This window comes from Anomalospiza imberbis, chromosome 1 (assembly GCF_031753505.1).
Source record: "Anomalospiza imberbis isolate Cuckoo-Finch-1a 21T00152 chromosome 1, ASM3175350v1, whole genome shotgun sequence".
In the NCBI taxonomy this organism is placed as follows: Eukaryota; Metazoa; Chordata; class Aves; order Passeriformes; family Viduidae; genus Anomalospiza; species Anomalospiza imberbis.
The window spans coordinates 51,203,319-51,225,367 of record NC_089681.1 but is presented as its reverse complement, the minus strand read 5'-3'; the positions used below and the strand labels follow the sequence as shown (position 1 = coordinate 51,225,367).

General features: G+C 36.8%; 1 protein-coding gene across 13 annotated transcripts in view; it reads right to left on the bottom strand.

Moving 5' to 3' along the window:
- PTPRM (protein tyrosine phosphatase receptor type M) overlaps positions 1-22,049 on the bottom strand; it is a 445,815-nt gene that overhangs the window by 79,298 nt on the left and 344,468 nt on the right. For 5 of the 13 annotated variants that reach the window (XM_068192138.1, XM_068192154.1, XM_068192191.1 and 2 more), the window contains 5 exons: positions 14,587-14,738; positions 11,948-12,022; positions 11,694-11,720; positions 7,973-7,984; positions 7,025-7,212 (listed from right to left, as the gene is read on the bottom strand). In XM_068192138.1, coding sequence (XP_068048239.1) covers positions 7,025-7,212; positions 7,973-7,984; positions 11,694-11,720; positions 11,948-12,022; positions 14,587-14,738 — 454 coding nt within the window. The remainder of the gene's footprint in view (positions 1-7,024; positions 7,213-7,972; positions 7,985-11,693; positions 11,721-11,947; positions 12,023-14,586; positions 14,739-22,049) is intronic. The other 8 variants (XM_068192146.1, XM_068192227.1, XM_068192176.1 and 5 more) reach the window with 3 other exon arrangements.

Sequence of the window (22,049 nt, the reverse complement as noted above, 5' to 3'; positions counted from 1 at the left end):
CATACTTGTCACTAGAATTTAAAATGCTTAACTATCACCTTACTGTTGTGAGCATTAAAGCCATTCTTGCAGATTTCCCTCTGGAAATTCACACTATGACTGTAATGACGTTCAGTGGCCTCATTTAGTTTCCTACTGTCGTGTTCAATAGCCCATAACAATACATAGATTGGCTAAATCTGAAATTAAACCCTGATTTCAATAGGTACAGAGAGAGCATAAATTTGATACTAGCAAAAGCAGAGTAGCAAGATCAGTTGGCGAAAATGACTTCACTAATGGACAATCAGAATAAAATACACAGAAATCTGCTTAGTACAGTTTGACTTTCTCAACCTGTGGCTGCCAAAGGGGATGAAGACAAGACCAGCAAGAGAATAATGTTCAACAGATTTCACATGCTAAAATAGTGGAATGATGTGTGTTTGTTATTAATAAGAATATACCTCTGTATACATCCAAACATGTAGGAAGAAAGCAGTATGATAGAAAAGGTTAATTCTTTCCATTAATAACTCCTCTGTTAATTACTTACACTTATCACATATGGACACAGGATTTTCAACGATCTGCTTGGTAAGAAGTTGACAATAATCACTGAAACTTTGAAATTATTTCTTTTATTGCTCCAATTTTACATTGCACACACCCACAAATCTTTCAAGAATAAACTGAGAAAGATTTTGCAATGTCTTCAGAGAATAAAAGATCCTAATGATGGACTCATAGGTCAGTAAAAAGGGGAGGAAGATTAAAACCAGTTTTGAAAGGCTGCTATGATGGCTGGACTCAAGATGGGAAAAAAACCCACAATCTCCTAAAGCAAATTGAAACTTTATTAGCATAGGATAATGAAGTGCCAGAGGCGCATCCACAAAACTGCATGCAACAGTTAAAATTACCCATTTTAAATGCTTATGCAGACTCACTCATTAATGATCAGGAATAACATCAGAGGTGCTTATCATGCTTTAAATTTGCTTTAGATTTTCAGTCCAGCTATGCTGAGATACAAAACAAATGTCTGCTAAATATCTGGTCATGGAAAAGACTCCCGGGGCATCTTCAGGACCAAGAAAAATGACATGTTACAGCACATTTTTTCTTGCTGACATATTTTGTACTCATTCATATGTTTGCCTCAGCATGAACCAGGACTACTAGACTCAGTAGAAGCAGTGAATGATTGAAATAGCTGCCAGAGTTTCTACATAAGAAAAACCTGCACTTGTTTATCCATCCAATTGATCAGTTTAAGAATCTATATGTCATCACTTCTGAGTGGAACAACATTTTTGAGTGGATCAATACCACCAGTCTCTCTTTTAACTGTTTAGAGAGATATAACGGTCATCAAAGATGCACCTTAAAGCTACCAGGCTTTCCTTAAAACATGGTCTAAACTTCACATACAAGACTAAGTCTGGCAGACTTCATGAAGAAAAACATTTGGCTGAATTAGGCACCCTTGTTCTTGTTAAGCGTCCTTGTTGCCTGAGATCACACACAGTTCAGACTCTTTAGGCTGCTGAGAAGAAGAAAACAAAGGATCCATACCCAAGTAAATCACAGACTGATCAGTACCAAAAATAGCTGAATCACAGCATAAGCAAACAGATTCCTACACCCCACTGAGAGTAATCCTAAGGATACTGGAAGTGTTCCTCTCTATACACCTCTGCAATTTTATTATTCAAACAGATAAAAGCACAAAGCCTTTCTAATGAAGCCATGACCTGTCTAAATCTATTTTCTGTGGTAAGAATAATTCTAATTAAACCTGCTTAAACAAAACAAATTAGAGAGCTGTTTCTGTATATACATGCACTTTCATTTAATTTGGAGGAGAATGCATTTAGGAAGAGTGGGAAACTTTGTGATTTAGAAAGTTGTGGGACATCTTGATCACTGGGCAGTTAACCACACTGACATAAGGCAGTGTCATGTGAATGATAATAAGCACTATGACAGCACTTCTCATCCATGTGAAATCTGTTAAGAAGAGAAATTTAGGGTGATAAAGGATAGGTTGAATTGCATAATAAAGGATAGACAGAATTGCATAAAACGCACTGACAACAACAGACATTCAGCAAACTAAATGTCCTTCCTCTGAACGGAAAAAAATCCCAAACCACCATACAGTTAAAATTGCTGACAACTGATTCTTGATGATCAACAACTGGAAGGCACCCATTCTTCTACAAGACTTAAATGGATATTGCATGCACTGGAAATCTGCCACTACTAACACAGGCTATTCACCAATGAATGTCATTTCAAGTTTGGGATTACTTTATTTCAATAACTTGGTATTGATCTGGAGTACCTTAGGATTTACAGACCAAAACATGGTTTGTAGATAAGGCAGTTGCTCATTTTTACTACTTCTTTCAGCCTCCCTACATATGGTCTCCACAGTGCCAAGTTTTTCCAGTGCTCAACTGTCTGGGATAATCCCAACCAGAAAAAAAGTTACCTGGTATTGTTGGAAGGTTTTCGCAAATCCCACAGCAGTGTGAAGAAAGTGGTTATATCTGAAAAAAGTTCTTTGATAAAGAAGGAGTACCTGTCTTGTGTAAAGGACCTCTGCACACCATTTGTTGGGGTTATCCCTTGCTGTGTATGAGAGAACAGTTACATAGTAATGTATGGCTTAACCATACCACAGCAACTTTCCAATGTTAAAGATTAATCATTAAACTGGGCATTCTGCGATTGTTCTGAGCTCCACCTGAACAGATGAAACTTGAAAAAAAATAATAGCTGTGATCTCTTTGGATTAATATTTCTAACAGTTTTTCATGCCATTTTCACTGGTCAACTTCACACTATTTCACTTCTATCTCTATCTCTGTTATGTTTATAATCCCTAATGAGTTTTCCTCTGTATTACAAAAACAGAAAGAGAGAAACAGTTATGTGCTCCTGGTTCTTGAAGACACAGATGCTGTCTTCCTGTATTTACACTGTGGATTAATGCCCCCATCCTCACCCAGTGTTCCAGAATCTGTTTTCTGTGTAACTTTTGTCTTGTGGGATAGAAAATAACCTGCACCAATTATGGTACTGACTGTGTCAGCTGGTGTTGCAGAATATAAAATAAAATCAGAGAAAAAGGTGTGATAAAAATGTACAAGTTGGTGGTGAGAAAGATTAGTTGGAGTCACAAGGAACATGCAGGGGAAAATAGGGCCAGCTGGGTCCTACCAATAGATATAATAACATAACCTTAAAAAGATACTCAATTTTCCTACTATTTTCAAGATTTCAGAACAGGGCCCCAGAAGCACAAGTCTTAAAAGTGTCACGTGGCAGCAAATTTGTCTTCCAGCTGGGACCAAAGAGAAAGAAAAGATGTGACTGGAGACTGGATTTGAGTGACAGGATTCTAGTCTGTTATGGCTTTGCATGACAGCAGAAAATGGAAATTATGTCAGACTTCTTTCAAAGTCAGACATTATTCTAAGAGTGGTTTGGAGAAAAAAAAATGTCAAAGTGTGCACCTATGGGGCAAACATCCTCCATGAAAAATTTCCTGCTTGTCTGTAATATTTTCTGCCTCCCCAAATAAGGATCTGTATTTCTACTGGTTTTAGAGAGTTTTTCCCCTATTGTATTTCTTAAAATAATTTTGTATTTATCTCAGATATTCCACTGGTCAATCACATTTTTTCAGTGAGATGGGTTTTACTGATTACCACATCTACCTTAGCTTATCTACATTAGCATATCTTCTGAAGTTCCATTTAAATGAATACACTGCTATTAAGACAGAATTTCTTTCATACCCCCAATTATTTTCAACACTCATCTCCAACTTCTCTTTAAATTATCCATCTTTTTACGATATTTTTAAATACTATTTTTAAATACTTTTACCAATCTCTAACAGGTACTCAGAAGTGCTAAACTGAAATGAATTGTTTAACACACATTAGATAATATGTTTCATGTTCCTGACCTTGACAGGCACCCTAAGCCTGTATTCATCTATTTAACTATGATAATTTAGACATCAGTACAGTTACATTGGTGCAACACATCAAAATGAAGGCCAAGCAGCACAGAAGGAACATATTCAGTGTAGTTTATCTTGACAGTATATAAAATTATTGTATTTTAAATAGTATTGGCTTAATGATACCATTTCCAGACTGAAACAGTTAACTGCCAGAAAACCTTGAGAAAGGATGTGTTCGACAGAAGGTGGGGAGAGGGAAGATGAGACAGATGATAGGGAGGAAAGCATTGAAGATAAAGCTACGTGGAGGAACCTTTTTTTAAATTCTGTTATTGACACAGTCCTGTTAGTGACAGTAAGTGAGGCTGATCTGAGCAGGACACCCTTTGCAAATCTTGGCTTTTCAAATGAACCTCTGGTTTTGAGATAATGGAAGCTCAGAACTCCCTGTCATGGAACATAATGTGAAATTGATTTTTCAAGGCTTTATCTACACAAAGTTGCACCGGTTTAATTAAAGGTGTGTTTTCAAATCGATTTTGTTAAACCAGTCCAAGCTCCGGTGCGGACACTCTGAAATTGATTTGGAACTGTCTTATGTCAACTAACCTTAATTTGGCAAAGAACCACTTCACACTGAGTAGTCATCAATTTAAGTTGATCCAAAAACAGGGTTAAAAATAAAACTTATCTGAAATTATAAGACCTTATTGAATTTATCTGTTTCTGCCCTAGCTATGCCAAACCATACTGACCTCCAGTAGCCTAACTGATCTGTTTAGGAAGCAGATGAACTCACTATTTGGATTTATGGCCCTTTGACAATGGATGTTTTTGAGAAAGGATATAGTGAAATCCCTGTGAAAGCACCAAGTCTGAAACCAAAAGGTGACATATATAAGGAGGAAGACGTGATGAATTGAGGAAACCACTTTTCCCTTTTCTGGTTACTTTGTTTCTTTAATGCAGAAAGAAGATGAGCAAGGAGGCTCCTTCCTGACCAGTAAAAGCTCTCCCATGCTGTAGTACTTGGGAACAGATTAAATAATCCACAATCAGTGTAGGGGTACTTGGGAAATCAGGCCAATGATATCCTGTCAGTCTAAAATCTAACACCACTGGAACCAAGAGAAAACCTCTCCTTTCTTAAGGGTCTGGCAGGGGATAGAAAGGATTTTAAGGATCCACTGCAGACTAGCTATGTGGAAATTTCCCTGAATTTCAGGTTTTCTGCGCAATCCCAATCATTTGCCTTACACTAGGCTGCAAATCAAGGTCTGCACTTAAGACCACAGCTCACAGAAATACATTTGTGTTCTTTCCACACCCGAGAAACAGATGGGAAAGCAGCAGTGAAGTCGCCACTGGTGTGGCCCTAAGGACATGTCTACATGTGCCCTGGTTCTACAGACAGGCACAGTATTGGTCTCTCCTGCCAAGAGCAAGGGCCTGATCCTGCTTGTGGAAACAGGAGCCTTCTCCCAGGAGAACAAACGGGTAAAATTCTGCAAAACAGGGTGTTCCTCCAAGTCCCCTAGTACTGGGAGCTAGAGACACTCAGTATCACAAGTGGGTAAATCCTAATGCAAAGCTGAGCAGTGACCAAGGAAGTACCAGCCTGCCATTCCTCAAAGAGGATTCTTCAACATTTATCCTTTGTGTCAGTTATGCTACACCAAAAACTTCTGCATGACACCAACAGGACTTAAAATTACATATATGTGCTTAGATGGTAAACGATAGCCCAAATTATTGAGAATAGTGACCCTAATTATTAAGTTTCATTTTAAAGCACTTAAAACTACGCATGACAGCAAGTGCTCTGTATCCTTGCACTCCTCTGAAGAGCTCCTAATGGACAATGTGCTACTTTACTTTCTGTTCTGTTCCATAGATTTATTTTCATAGTGAATCCTGTGTGAATTTCCCCTGAATCAAACTCTTTCCCTGGTGAGACTATATAATCCTGCTGTCTTGTTAGAGCAAAAACCATCTATGAAACACTTCATTCAAAACAAATCCCCTGTCAAACTATTTCTTCCTTTTCATTTGGATGTTTAGCCTTCTGATAATACATAAGGAAGAAATTCTTTTGTTGCCTTGTTCAAATTTGTAAAGAGGACAGTATCAGTCTGACAGAAATGTAAACAAAGAGATTTGCAACCTTTGCAGTGCTAGAATATATTGGACAGTCATTCACTGCATATGGAGGAAAAGCAGCATTACTGCAGTTCAATGGAAAAAACCCTCAAATATATGGCTAGTTATAGTTCATTCTGATTACAACAATTTCCATATATAAAGAGGAGTTTTTCAGTTCCAGCTTTACTATTTTAAGTCCTCCTTCCCTGCCACTATTAACAAACTGCACCCTGATGTATTGCATCTACTGGCATTAGTCATGACTACACCTACTGTCTGTAATGGGATGACATTCATCAGCTTGGTAGGCTGAAAATTAAGTGATTTTCCTGGAAATTGTTTCTCAGCAGAATCATTTGATCCACTGTAGTTAAAAAGCCATGTAATTGGCTGCACTACAAATTCCATTTTACGGTCTTGATTTTATTTTTTTTTAAATAAATTAATTGTAGTTTTCCTCTAGGCTTAATGCTGGTGTAAAAGGTTTTGGCTGATGAGCAAATCTTTTCCAAACACAAGAATTTTCAATTCCATCACTTTTAAGTAACAGTGGCATAAAAAAACTCACAGGAACAAACTTCTTTAAGTCAGCCACACAAATGAAAGTTGACAAGTGATTAGGTCCTCCTGCGAATGCATTGTTTTCTATGTTCCAGGGGAAAAAACGTCATGAGTGACTTTGGAAGTGGCCTGAAGCATGAGTTTTGGAAATCTGATACTACAAACACCAGTTTAAACAATTATATATTGAAACAATTTTTATAACGTGAAGTTGGCATGACAAAGCGCGAAGTTCAAAAAAAACACCCTCTCTTGTAAAATGCAAGCAGTATGCACACTGGTAAAATCTCAGCATCAGACACATACAACCAACGGTGCAGAAGACATAATGATCAGATGCTTAGACCTGACACTTACTTCATACTCCTCTTTAAATCCATAGCCTTCTGCACACTTCATCTGGGTGATGTGCTGCAGCAAGTCAGCTACACGGATGGCTGGATGGAGCTGTCCGGTCTGGTAGGGCACATCCACTGGATCTCGCTTCTTGTAGGTATGGGATTGGACCAGGCTGCTTGTGTCACTGACCATCGTGTGGGTTTCATCTAGAAAAAGAGTATCTCATCATGTACTGGCTCATTTTCATTTATTAGAAGAAATAGAAACGACAAAGATTTCTAGAGGAATGGCAGAAATCTGACACCATCAGCACTGGTTCTGTCTGTGAAGGCTACACCAGAAGAACAGTAAATCCATGAGCAGCTTACACACGGAAATCGCAAGACTGATTGGAATGAGGCAAAGTCCATAGTTCTACAATGGAAGCATTGCAGAGCAGTCCAAACTCTAATATTGTCTGAAATGTTGCTAGCTCATTGCAAACAAATTTTAAAACAGGCATTTTGTTTTAAACTGCACAGAAGTTTCATTCTGAAACTTCAACAAGTCCATTGGAATGAAACTGGACTTGTATTTTTCATAGACTACTAAAGTGCTGTATTTTACACTGCAAATTTAGAGCAAATGTTTGGAGTGAGCAAAATAAAAAGATGCATAAAATGGCTTATGGTTTCATCAAGCTAGGACTGCAATGGAAATGTAGATCTGAGAACGACACTAGGAGACAAACTACGAGAGGACAAATGCAAAGGATCATCTGGTAAGGAAAAAGGTCTTGACTGACTGATGAACATGCTTTAGGACCATGGTGTATCATGAGCCACCACATTAGGCATGGAACGTTATATGTCAACTGACATGCAAGCCAACAAACAGGAGACCCCCGTGGGCTGGTTAAAATTTTTATGAGACACATACTTCTCCCAACCCTCCACATCTCTTCCATGGGGCAAATGGGCAACTTACCATTGATTGGCACTTTTAAGAAGATACATATCAGGAGAAAAAAAAGAGGAGGAGAAAAAGGAAACAGGGCATAAGCAACAGTACTACATTAATAATTACAGGTAATTTTATGTTTTTAATTTAGTCTTTACAGAATGATTCCCTAAATGAGTCAGATTCTGATCTCAGTTTCACAGTAGAAATTAGATTTACCAAAACCAAGGTATCATACTGTGAGTCAATTCACATAGATGGAACTGAGATCAAAACCTCTACTTAGAAGTAAATAGATGTGAAAGTGCACTCTACCTAACGAGGCAATATGACTTGCTTCCTGTATTGATGTAATTCTAAAAATTTATTCAGACTTGACAAGAGAAAAAACCCACCCCAAATTCTAAGGTCCAAGAATCATCACAAATATTTTATCTGTTTACTCAAATAATAATTTTATGTATTCTGAGAGTTTTTTAATTTTAACCAAAATTGATAACATGGTGCTTTGATTTATTCAAGGTATTCCTCCCTGAGTGAACATTGAAAAAAATTTACTAAATCTGTACCATATTTATAAAATAAGGCATTTATAAAAAAAGATTACTTTTTAAAATAAGTAAAAATAAGCCATATGAAAGGGAAGCATTAAAATAATATTTCCACATCCATAAGTTAGATATATTATAGCAGAAAGTTCCACAAATATGCTGTATAAAAAGGTCCCAGATTCTTAAGTACACACCAAAAATATTAACACACCTTGGTAAAGGTGAGATTCTGGTCTTAGTTATACTATTGAAAATTGACATTAAAGCCAGAAAGCTCAATTAATCATATTTCAAAGATGGTTTGAGGCCCTCTCAATTCCCACTAAGACAAATGAAATCTGGTCCTCACTAAGCATACTGTCAACATGAACTGTACATTGACACCTAAATCAAAAACAGCAGAGAAAAATGTATGGTTATGAGTATGGCCATTTCACTCCTCTTCCTGTCAGTCTGCTACTGTGGTCTAATGCAGAGGAAAGAGATAAATCTTTTAGTAATAAAATTTTACAATTTCTGTCTGATGTGGTATAAAATTGTACTGCAAAGCACCTCGGGATGCATGGCATGAAGCGTGGTATACAAGTGTAGGTACAGTATGTTGCTGCTGAAATGGCACCTGAAAACTACAAGGTGGCTAAGACACAAAAGACAAAAAAAAGTGTAGAAAGTTGATGATTTTTTTGGGTTGCTTATTTCAGTTTTAGAAACAGGTTAGAAAATGTGAGGGTTTTTTTTTTTTCAAACTGCAAAATTCTTTGCAACACAGACTGTTAGTAATTAAGATGAAGGCAAAGCTATCAAAGTCTTGTACTATGCAAGCATCCATTTAATAATTATGAATCTCTTTCCTGCAAGCTCCCTAGTTTTAGACTAATTTTTCTCTCTCTATTTCTTTATCTCTTATAGCTGCCTTAATACAGAAGGAGTTATCATTTAAGCTTTTTAAAATAAAGTGGTTTTAATCCTTGGTTTATATAGTACATTAGGAGACACACACTACAGGTTTTTATTTTGCCTCTGAGCACTGCAGCATGAGCTTTCCAGGCTGTGACTTTTTCAAAGGGTGAGCTCCTCCAGATGCAGTGTTCATGTGCAATGGGAAGTTTGCCTGGCTTAAATACTCCTACAGCTGCAGTTGTCCTACTGTACACTTACCCATTCCTGTAGAGCTATACAGCATTTATTAAATAATATATTTGGAAACCGTAAGAGTGGTGTGGCTTTTCTATTGGATTTTGAAAGCTGAACTTAACCATTCACCAGACTTGTACCTTTCCCAGGAGGTCACACTGAGAAGATCATGTAGTTCTAACTACAGGCTTGATCCTGCAGTTTAACACAACTTCTTTGGACAGTGGAAGACAGCAAGAGTAGGTATTACTAATTAAAACCCTGCGTACTTTGTTAACAGCTGTATTCCTCTATCACCTCAAGCATAGTTAATTTGGTTTACCTCAGATACAACACTATTTCTGTACAGAGGGTCATAAACACATATTCGGAGAGAGAGCTAATCTGAATGGAACACCGTTCATAAAATGGTATTAAATTTTTAACATGTAAAGTTAAAAAAATATTTATTTCATGCAGTGAAATAGCCATAATATTTTCTGAGATGAGTAAGCACAGGTTTGCTGTAGTAGGCCATAAAATACTTATCTAACTAATTAGAAGATTTTACAGACTTAGTAAAATCAGAGAATTTATTTTTCCCAGTGTGTGTTTGCCTAATAGCTGAACTACTTGCATAGAGATTATTTCTTGGGGGTAAAAATAATTTTACCATTGTTATTATATAGAAAAGGATCACAAAAATAACTGAAGAAAGCATTAACTACATAATACAGATAGGAAATCTCAAAGTTTTTCTCCTGATAATAGTACTTTTCTCCTTGCCCACCCACAAGGTCAGAAAGAACATCTAGTGCATGAAGTGCTGAATGAATGCTAAAGCACACAAAAAAATCTAACATCTCAGGCAGTTAAAAGGCACTGCAAATTTCATTTGCATGCAGATTATTACATTGTTACAGTCACTAACATTACCTTCTTCCAGATTTACATAATGTATAAAACCAGCAAAGTTCCTTCTCAAAGTTATCGCATTGAAGTGCACTGAACTAAATATTCTTTCACAATAACAAATTTTCAAGATCACTTCCTAGACTTTTACTTATATGCTTCGTTCTATGTCCATGTAAGCCTGTTTAATTTACAGTTCAAGGGCAGGAATTAGTTAAGGGGTCTTAAATTTTTTACAGTGATTGGAAGAAAAAAGAGGAGAAAGGAAAATACTTGTTGTGAAAATATAGATTGAAAAACAAGCAAATGAATAGGCTTAACACTTAAGGAGTTTGACTTCCTGCGACAGTGCACTGTTATGTTTTGAATTACTATTTAAAAACTGCCTGTTTAGTTTAAAGTTAGCACGGGAAGGAGGTGCAGATGAATACAAGCCACGAAGGGGTTAGAGATAAGCACTGAAAATGCAATAGCGCCTCATGCTTGCTTCTTATCACTGTGCAGAAACCTCTCTCTTTTTGACATTGGACAATAACAGATTTTCCTACGTTCCAAGTGGAAATGCTTTACGTTTTAACTGTATGTTTTTAACCTACAGTTTTACTGTTTTATTTCATCCCTGCGACACCTTATGCATAATAAATTATATACTCTAAGTGTCATGTTATGATTTTGCTGTTTTAAAAACCATCTCCTCTCTGAAACTTCACTTTTTGACAAGCACATCAGAAACTCTGCAGAACTGTCAGAAGACATGATAGCTGGTAGATGGTCACAACAGTATTTTGTCTGATTTTCTGTATCCTGAGCAGTTTAACTAGGAAAAAAATTATTTTTAAGAAGTGACACCTTCAGCTCTGAGATAAAATAGAAAAAAAATGAGGAAAACTATTTCAATTACTGTGATAATCAAATTCTTTTGTGTCACTCCAAATATATGCATAAACATTTCCTTGCAAATCCACTTGTTAAAATGATTTGTCTTTTCTTCCCTGACTTGCATTATGACAGTAGTAATCAAACCTGACAACTGCCCTTAGCACCTCAGTGTAGCCAAGTTTACCACCCCTCCCTTTAGCATAAAGCTCCAGCATTTTGCATACTGCTCCCCAAAAACTGCAACTTCCGAAATTACTTCAGCAATAAGCTTTGATAAAGGGAAATGTTCTCACCTAAAATTGCAGTTGGCACAAATGGATCTGTCATACATCATAAGCAGGTCAATGCAGGAAAGGTAAAAAGAGAGAGAACAGTAAATGATTGATACATGTTCCCGAGTTTTCTTTCAGAAAGCTGCTGTTAGCAAATGGTATGTTTCTTATATATACATTAAATGTTGATGGCAAGAAATATAATAACATAAATATGTATGCTTTTATTATGGAAAGGTCTATGGAGGGTGGAAACCAAGAAAAAAACTGGTTACCTGGGTAATAAGAATTAGGCACTGTTGTGCTCAGTGTGTTAGTTTTCATTGTAAATGAAGATGGTGAAGATACAGCTGCAAAGAGAAACAAAGCTGGTTAGAGACAGAGATATGATACACAGCTACTTAAGCTGAGTGACACAGCAGATGGTATTGACTTGACTTAGAGTTGATCCTGCGGTGTTTCTTGCACTGGAATCAGGACCTAGGGAAAACCAGGCAAGTCTAGTGAATTAAATAGCTCACTGAATTTGATAAATTCTCTAAAAAGAAGTGTTGTTGGAGAAAGCATTTTGATTGCTGATGGGAAATATACTTCTGAAATCACTAGATTAGACTGAATACTGATGCTTGAAACAACACATCACAACGACAAGAGGTGTTTTTGACAGAAGCTTTGATCATTAGTAAGTTTTTCTTATAACACTGTAAATACCTTATGCAAATATTCTACTGTAGTTTATTTTTTTCTCTCCTTTTTTTATTTGATTTGTTTAGACAGGTGGATAGTATGCATAGATATTCTAATAGACCCTGAATATTACTCTCTGTTTAAAGGTGGTTTTCAGGGACTGATATACGGACCAATGCTCACATTGGTATTTAATCACTAAGCCATTTGTAAAACCAATGGGAACAAATTAAATTCAGTTTGCCCTGTTCAGTATACAAATATCATGCAAATTACCATTGTAAACACAGATACATTTAACAGGTAGGAGTTAATCGCAACATTTTACAGGATGTTCAGCCAAAGAGTCATTAGAGGCTTTTAAGCATAGCTCCTTGCAAACTCCACCTTAGTTGCTTGTCTACACATCTCAAATTCAGTCTGACCAGTGAATGTAAGCATATTCTGGATACCTGTAAAGAGACTAACAGGAATGTGTGAAACAAAACAGAGTTGAGGAAGACAGGATCTGCTGGATGACGAGTGAGATTACTCCTTCTGGCTTTCATCCATCTTTTTTCCAGTTGATCTTTCAGGGCAAACAGTTACTAGCCCTTGTTAATATGGGGATATCTCAAAACTGATTTAAATAATGCTAATAGTTATCCTTTATCATATCAATTATTATATCTGAGACCATGTTCCTTTGATTATGTCTCCAGAATGAGGAGATTACATTTCCTTGATGTTCAGAACAGAGTGATACTTCTTTTGGGTATGGGTACAGAGATTAGTTGAAATCAGGGCTGCTGCACATAATAAAACTTGCCAGGTAGAGAATCCAGGCAGGGTAGTGAACTTTCATAGGAAGTAGGAATGTTCTAAATCTCTTGTGTACAAGGTCTTACACAAAGATTATTCCTGAAGACTGTTAGGGTGCACCTTCTGGTGACCACGTTTCTTATGGGAAGTCTAATTAGAGGTTCTAGCCTTCGAGCAGCATAAAAACTTGTTATGGCAATAATTTCAAAGAGGTTTGAGGTGGCTTACATAAAGAGGATTTAGTCCCAGGAACTCATTGCAGCTTCATTTGTAGTGATGAACATTCAGTAGCACCACTGGAAAACTGTACTATGATGATAGAAGATGAAGTAAAACCTCTTGATCTCTTCACAGAAATAAGCAATCTCATTAACTGCAAGGGTATATTCTCACCAGAAAGGCAAGTCTGATTTGAAAGATCTATTTCAGACAATTTCAAAAGTAACTCAAATGCAAATTAACATTGCAAATTCTGAGCCTAATGCTGCTGAGAAAAGTCTCACTGTATAAACCTCACAGAGTGTTTGTACAATTGAGCTCATCAAAAATAAATTCTTAAGCATATTATTAAAGCGTGGGAGCTGGGCCTCGCATACTGTTAGTACTTGAAAAAAATTTAATCTTTGACAAATTCTGAAGATAAAAAAAACACTGGCATACAAAAAAACCTTAGATTCCTTAAGAACTAAAAAAAAAAAAAAAACAACAAACTTTTTGAACCCAGTCATTCTTTTAAACAATTATAAAAACCTATTGTTTTTTCATGGTCTCTGCTTAGTGCCAACCCTCTGACAGAAGTGAGACCTCGACTAAAATTCTAATATAGGAAATTTTATAACCCGAATCTGATTTATTTTCAGGGTAGATCCAAGAAGACCCAGGATATTAGAGAATCTCTTATGAAATTGCAGAACAGATAAGTCTGCTGAGTTTTTCCTTTGTACAAGCAACAGAAAGAGCATCATCTAGAACTGCAAATAGTAAGACAACCAGATTATCATTATTAAGTTATTACATTCAAAAATAAGTTTGTACTGTCAAAAAAAATGTGAGCAAGGGAAGCGTTTGAAGGACTTGGGACAGCATGAGAGAGATAAAATTTTCAACATAATGGAGACTGGAGAAAGGTAAAACTACTGTTTCAGTAATGTCATTGCTCTTTTGCAGAAGAAAAGGATGGACAGAAAACGGCTCAATTATCCTTATTATTTTTAAAGCAGTCTATACTTGATGTCTGACTGTCTTGCTCATTTGAATAGACACTGTAATGTGCTGCACAGTGGGAAACTCTCGGTCCCATGGATTTTCCATGACTGAGTAATGAGGAATATTTTAAAAACCATTTGCACCTTTCTTTCACCTTCGGGGAAAAAAAAAAGAAAAAGAAAAGGAAGGAAAAGAAAAGAAAAAAAAAAAAAAAACTTACATCTCCCATTTAGATTGTGCGTGTCCATGAAAGAGAAAGCTTCATCACAGTTGGTGCCTTGCTCAGTGTAGCTTTTATCCATTGAATTCACCATCACTGTCATTTCCTGCCGAGTACTACTCAATGTCTCTTTCCGCTTTTTAGCCAATTTTCTTAAGAAATGAATGATGAGGGAAAAAAAAGGAGAAAAACAACTCTCAGTAAGCAGACATAGTTTTCATGCTGTTTACATCAGTACTGTAGTTTGTGACTATATTATTAAGTAACATTTACATTTGTTTCTGCATTTCTGGAACCCTAAATTTATTTTACTCTCATCTCTTTCATTCTGAAAATCAAGGGATAGTTGCCAGTGCACTGACACGTGGTCAACAGCACCTTAATCCTTGGGGACCACCACCGAATTAAAGGGGACTACTTTGATATGAAGGCGATGTGAACTGCAGTATCAGAGGCTACATCTGATTAAACATATAAATAAAAATGAAAAGACAGATTTCACTGGGACTGACAAATCAGTACCACTGTTCATGTGCATAGAAGAGTCTGGAGAGGTTTTATTGAGACCCTGCGTAACACAACAATCTAGTTTATATAATACTGTATAGTCTATGTTGGAGCTCTGAATACACACTCCACACTCAAGAGACATTTCAAATTGACTTGTATTCCTAAAGACTATTTTCTGCTACTCCTAATTTCAGGAGAATTAGTCACATGAATTAGCTGCTTCTCAGCAGGAGTGGTCTGTCATAGACAAGATCTTAAATCTGATACTACAATAGTGATTCATTAAACTATAGAATTGCCTTGGATGCATATGCCTCTTTTTTTTTCCCAGATCTCTCTGCTTCAGTCTAAAGTCTCATGTCTCCCCCTGAGTTATGCTTAGCTATATCACAAAACAACATGTCCAAAACTCTTGATTTTTCCTTCAACCTCTGTGAGGCATCTGTGATCCTGATGATAGTGGATCCCATGACTATTTGGCTTGTTTCCCTGGCCCAGGACTCTGTCTGAGACCAAGCCTTTCTCCAAGTTCTTGCCTTGAGCCTTAATTTAAATTTTCCAGATTCCTTCTGAAGAGTATCTTCAAGGTATGGGTTTAAAAAAAAACACAACTGCTCCAAAGACTTTACTTGTCCTGTCTGTTAATTTATTGCCTTCTTCTCTGTGGAAAACAATGAGACAGCTCATATTCATCTACCAGAACAATCTTTTACATATCTTCAACTAGAAGTTACAGGAGCTTATTATCTCACCTAGGTTCCTTCTACTTCTAGAGGTCGAATGTATCAAGCACAACCAACTTGTGTTAACTTTCAAAGCCTTTCTGTTTGTTAAAAGATGGTTCCCACCACAGGCAAAATTTTACACCAGCCTCCCCTAGATTTTCAAATATTTGTCTCCTCTCACGCTACACAGGAGGGGCTTTCTGTAACTCTCCTGACTGATATCTCACTCTTCCACTTCAAATCACTACTGCCTCAGTCTCCTCATGCTCCCCATCTATCCACCTGTTATCCCCTACCTTTCACCTAGATGAGAAGCCATTTGGGCAGGAGCTGTGGTTGGTTTCTGTACCAATGTAGTACTAAGCTCAGCAGTATCTTAATCCATGAATAAAGGTCAAAATGTCTTTGAAATTAAAGGCTTGATAACAATAAAAGCAGGAATAGTAAGTGCAGGCATGGTATTGAGTCACTGGACAGAAAAGTATTAAGGGTCATATTTGGCCCTCAATAAGCTGACAGATTGTAACTCCGTTCCCAAGGGCATGTCCTCATGACTGAAAGTGAATGAAGACACTGCCTTAAACACCTGCTGCAGCACTTGCAGCAATGAGCAGTGTTATGCCTTTGCCCATCCCAGCTCAGGAGTCACCTGTGTTTGCTTGAGCCTTTGCAAGTCTACTCTGTAGACTTGATAATGAAACTGGTTCTTTATTACTCCACAGTGCATAAATGCACAAGGGAGTGTTGTCTGAACTCTGTCATATCACAGACAGTTAAATTCAATTCAAGTACCATAAGTAAAACAAAACTCTTAGATCTTTGCATCCATCAATCTCCCCCCTCCATCATATCTAATTATAATGAATAAGTAATATATTATTCAAAGTAGAATCTGAGACTTATCACCTAATACATGAATAACTTAATGGAAGTCCTTTGTAAGGACAGGCTTATCAAAGTGGTAACATAAAATGGGTATTTTTTTTCCTCTTTCACCCTTAGATGGCAGTACATTTAGATGGTAGTCATGCATGATTCCCCTTCCAATCCTTGGGTCCCATGATCAAGCTAAAGAAGATTTTTTTTTTAAGACTGTAACAACTGTACAGTACTCCTCAATTTGAATCTAATTCTGGAAATAGGTCTTGTGGGAAAAGTTCAAATCTGAAACAACTTACAGGAACAGAGCAATACCAGCCAGACTTCTGTACTGCGAACAAAAACACCCACTGGACTCAGTCAAGTAAATTTTAGCTCAATATAACATTTCTAGAATCTGCAGTTTTTAGATTTTGCTGAAAGTGTTGCCAGTGCTGCAGTCTCTACGTTTCATCCATTACTTGGATCTCTCAATCCCCAAGAGGGTCTAGCTATACAAGATTTAAGAAACTCGTAAAACTGTGGCACCTCACATCTCCACCACCATTCATACTCTTATATTTGAAGTAAATTTTGGGGGAAAAATAAGGTTTAAATATTTGATCATCCTCACTCGTGGAAAAGACACTTCATAGCTACTATCTGATGTTTCATCCTTCTTAGAGGAAAAGAGATCTACAATCAAAGGGAAAACATAAAACAGATGGAAGCTCCCAGGATGATTACCTAGGATAAAATTATTTTTTGTAGGGAAATCAAAAAGATCAGTTTATCACACAAATAGTGTTACCATTACTATATGAGGAAAGAGAATGTGCTCAGTCCCAGGAAAGAGGAGCCTGATGTTTAGAAAAATCTCAAGACTAGCTAGGAACTGTTGGAATTTCAAGGCACAAGAAATAGCAAATGAACTGGTGCAATGATTAAAATATGGTAAAATGCAGAGTAGACAAAATACAGACTTCCCCTACAAAACTGTGTGGGATTTTGTGTATAATTTACTCTGCTCCATTACAAATATTAATAAAAACAATCCAGGAAAGTAATAAGCTAAACAGCTCATCATAATCTGTCCCCATTTTATCTACCATGACGAAACTCTCCAATGATGCATCTTCTCTACAGTGCCTCCTTCTTGAAAGGCCCACTCTATAAAACCTGTGCAAGCCTAGCTCAATATCTCTCTCAAAATCCTCCTCAGTGACTTCTCCCTCAAACCCTCAAGAAACCAACACCAATAACTGTTAAGTTATTGTCAGCCTCTGTCTAGCTAATTTTCCATCTCTTTTCCTGTATCCCTTTTCTCTGTCCTGTCTTGACTTAAATACCAAATTCTTTTGGACCTAGCTTGCCTTTTCTCTTCCTGCTTAAAAAGCACTGGGCACAAAAAATGAGGCACTATGGGACACTGCCAGAGTTATAGGAATGTAAGAACGTAAAAATAGAATTTTTTAACAAATTGTCACTGGGGCTGGAATGAACTCAGGCCCTGCCAAAAACGTGCCTTCCATTTTAACTTAAGAACAATGAGAAAAGCATATTAATTTGAATCTAACAAAAACTTCCTGCTTCCCCATTCCATGCCAAATGGTACTCTCCTTTCTGTATCAGTAAACCTCCCTTCTCACCAAGCAAAGAAAGGAGAAACAAGATGCTGGCACTTTCCACAGCTCCAGCAACACATTACCATCACCAAGATATTAATAAACAAAGTGAGATGAAATTTGTAATTGTGCTGCTTAAGGAATTGAGTTGAATTTTTTCTTTTAACTAATGCACTGATCTATTGCACTTACTGTAACTCAAGATAAAATAACTGCTTCTTACATACTTATTGTTTCAAATTTTACTTCTCTGCTTGTGGAGAAATCACAGAAATGGTTCAGATGAAGAAAGGATTGGGGTCTTCCATTGTAGCCCAGTAGTGCAGTGCACTTATAGTTGCAAAAGTCTTTTAAGAGTTTGCTCACCAAACCTCTGAAGGAATCTAAACTACAATAAGAATGATCTTTTAGTAAAATGCTTTAGCAGCTGGTTAGAAAGATGTGATACCAAGCGTAGGGTTAAGTGGTCATTTTTTCACATTACTAGTGGCTATCCTACATAAGTGCATGTTGTTATTTGCACTGTTTACCATATACACTCTGACCTAGAAAATGCCCAGAATATATTTCAACGAAACACAATTTTTAAAAATTGTAGTAATAATTAGAAATAGGGTTAAAAAGTTACAGATTTACCTCATGAGGCAGAGTGATTGGATATTCACTTAAGGCAAAATTCAGTGTTGAAAGATACAAAGGTGTGCATATGGGAAAAATAATCCTAGTTATAAACACACAATATTGCATCTAAATGACTTCATAAAATACAGAAGAAAGAAATCTGACAGTCGCTGATTCTTTGAAGACAAGAAGTTTAACACTATGTATAGCTAAAAAAGGCAAAAAAAAAGTCAGAAATTACTATGTAAGGGATAGACAACAAATTGGAAAATGTGATTAAACAATTCTATAGATCTATGGAGCTTCCACATTTTGAACACTGCATGCAGTTCGGACACATGCCCATCCAAAAAAGATTTTCACAAAGTAGAGAACATATACAGAGAGGTGATAGAAGATCAGGGGGGCAGATCCTACCAGAAGAGCAGTAATCCTTCCATAGATAAGGAGTCCCTAGTTTAAAAAGGAGGCAGTTGAACTGAGAATATGATAGAAGTATATAATAAACATGAAGAAAACTAAGAGATTAATAAAAATTTTGTATTTCTTAACAATGAAAAAAACAGAAGCAGAGAGTATATAGATTTTTTTAAATATAAAAGTAAATATTTTCACAAAACCCAGAAAATGCTCTGCTCTGCCCTGCCTTGAGTCTTGTGTGCATTTTTGGGCACCGCAATATAAAAAAGACATTAAGCTATAATAAAGTGTCCAAAGGAGGACAACAAAAATGATGAAGGGCCTTGAGGGGAAGCTCTATGAGAAATGGCTGAGGTCACTTGGTCTATTCATCCTGGAGAAGAAGAGACTGAGGACAGACCTTATTGTGGTCTGCAACTTCCTCATAAGGGGAAGAGGAGGGGCAGGCACTGATCTCTGCTCTGAGTTGACCAGCGACAGAACCCAAGGAAATGGCCTGGAGTTGTGTCAGGGGAGGTTTGGGTAGGACATCAGGAAAAGGTTCTTTTCCCAAAGGGTACTTGGGCACTGGAACAGGCTCCCCAGGGAAGTGGTCACAGCACCAGCCTTACAGAGTTCAAGAAGTGTGGACAATGCTCTCAGGCACATGGTGTGTCCCATGCAGGGCCAGGAGTTGGACTTGATGATCCTTGTGGGTCCCTTTCAATTCAGGAGATTCTATGAAAATTTTGTAACATATCAGCACTAAGACTCACATGATATTGAAAGTTAGTATCGGTAAAAGAAAATTAGATTAAGGGCTGAGTGGAGGACAGTGAACACATTACCTTTCTTTCACTCTGTTTCTGTATTCATCTAAAAGTCTGTCACTGGCCACTATCACAGACATAGTGTGGACTTTTTTTTTCCAAAATTTGATTCCACAATTTTTTTATTGTATTAACAATCCCTTCAACAGATAATGCAGGAAACAGGATCCGAATACATTATTTCCTTTTCTAACACTCAGAACTAGTAACTTTTTTGATTTTTGAAATGAAATGAAATAAGGAAATGAAATAGAAACAGTACGGCATTAGTGATAGTAAAGTCACCTGAACTTCTGTCATTCAATTTAACATTTATATGTCTTATATTGAAATGCAATATGTTCAAGACTGCAATTACACAGTGACATTAAACTGTGTTCTACCAATATTCTATCAGACAAGAAATAAGGTTTGGAGAAGTATTTTTAAAGGCACTACAATTTGCAGCAAGAACTAGAGAACACTTAATAAAATACTTTACAAGCTGTCCCCACTTCAAGGACTAACATTTCTAGAGAACAACCTCAGGAAAAGTAATTGTTAGGAGAATTATAAAAAAGCAAAAGGTGGGAGGATAACACTGAATTGTGTAGCTCCTTGCTTATGATTTCTTAGTATGCAATCCTGTGTTAGATTATAAATAATTCTTTGTCCTAAGAAGTTTAACATCTATTTTGCATTGACATAGAACAGTATGGAAGATTGATTTAGAGATTACAAATATTTTAATATAGCCAAGGGTGCATAAGCCTTTTCACTTCATGTACAAAGGCGTAGTTTATTATAATTTCTTTTAGGTGCCTTCTCTTTGTACTAATTATCAGCTTCCTGCTTCAAAGCAAATGCTAACATTATTAATTTCATTTTCATGATGCTCTTGCATTCTCTGATAAAGAAAACAGAACAAACTTTAAGAAAATGCTGTGATGATGCTCAAATTTTGGAAACAGTGTTCTTGATACCACAGAATTTAAATTTCATCGCTTTCATTCACTGTGGCTTTCATTTTTTTGCCACCAGGACATCGGATGAACTTTCAGACCAAGAACACATTCCAATACTACCAGGACTGAGTGTAAAGAAAGAAGGACAAAAGAATACAAGTGAAGGGGTGGGGAGAAGGATTCTTTTCACTTACAGAGCTAATGGAATTGAGTACAAAAAGAATGCAAATGTTTTACAGAAAGGTAGAGGTTAAAAAAACTGGTTTTGATTTTTATGAGAATAAACGAAACCAGTTTTGATTCCGGTGGTTCTTTCTTAACTTGGCTTTTTACTCACTGCCTGTAAGAACTTCAGTGGTCTTTTTGCACTTTTTTGTTACTAGAAGTTTAGTTCATTAGCACCACAAGAGATCAGAGCTAAAAAGAAAAGTTATTTGGAAAGATCCCAGTATCACTTGTAGGTCACAGGGAAAGTATGGGATAACTTGAGAAACAGTGGCTAAGAATATGGAGATGAATGGGAAATGAGGAGGAAAAGATGATGGAAAAGTAAGGTACAGCTGCAGAGACACATATCTCATCGACTTTTGCTCTTAAGCGTTCTTTCTTGAATTCAGGTATCCAGCACATGCTTTGAGATTTGCTTACAGTGACATCGTAAAAAACTCTGCTTACTTGTTTCTCAGTTTCTGCTTTGTTTGAACTCCTCATCAGGTTATCTGAATTTCTGCAAGCGAGGGTTATAGCATCAAACCCAAGAACACCTCAGGTCAAAGGAGGCACTGCACAGAGAGACCTTGCTGATGCAGAGGAGGAACACTGGTGATTGACCGACTGCAAAAAATGAAGCTATGCCTTGGTGCACCAGATTAACGTAACAATATTTATTTGAAATGGGCTGAGTCTTGTCTTAGCTCTCAGATAAATTTGTGATTACAGTTTAGTTCTTGC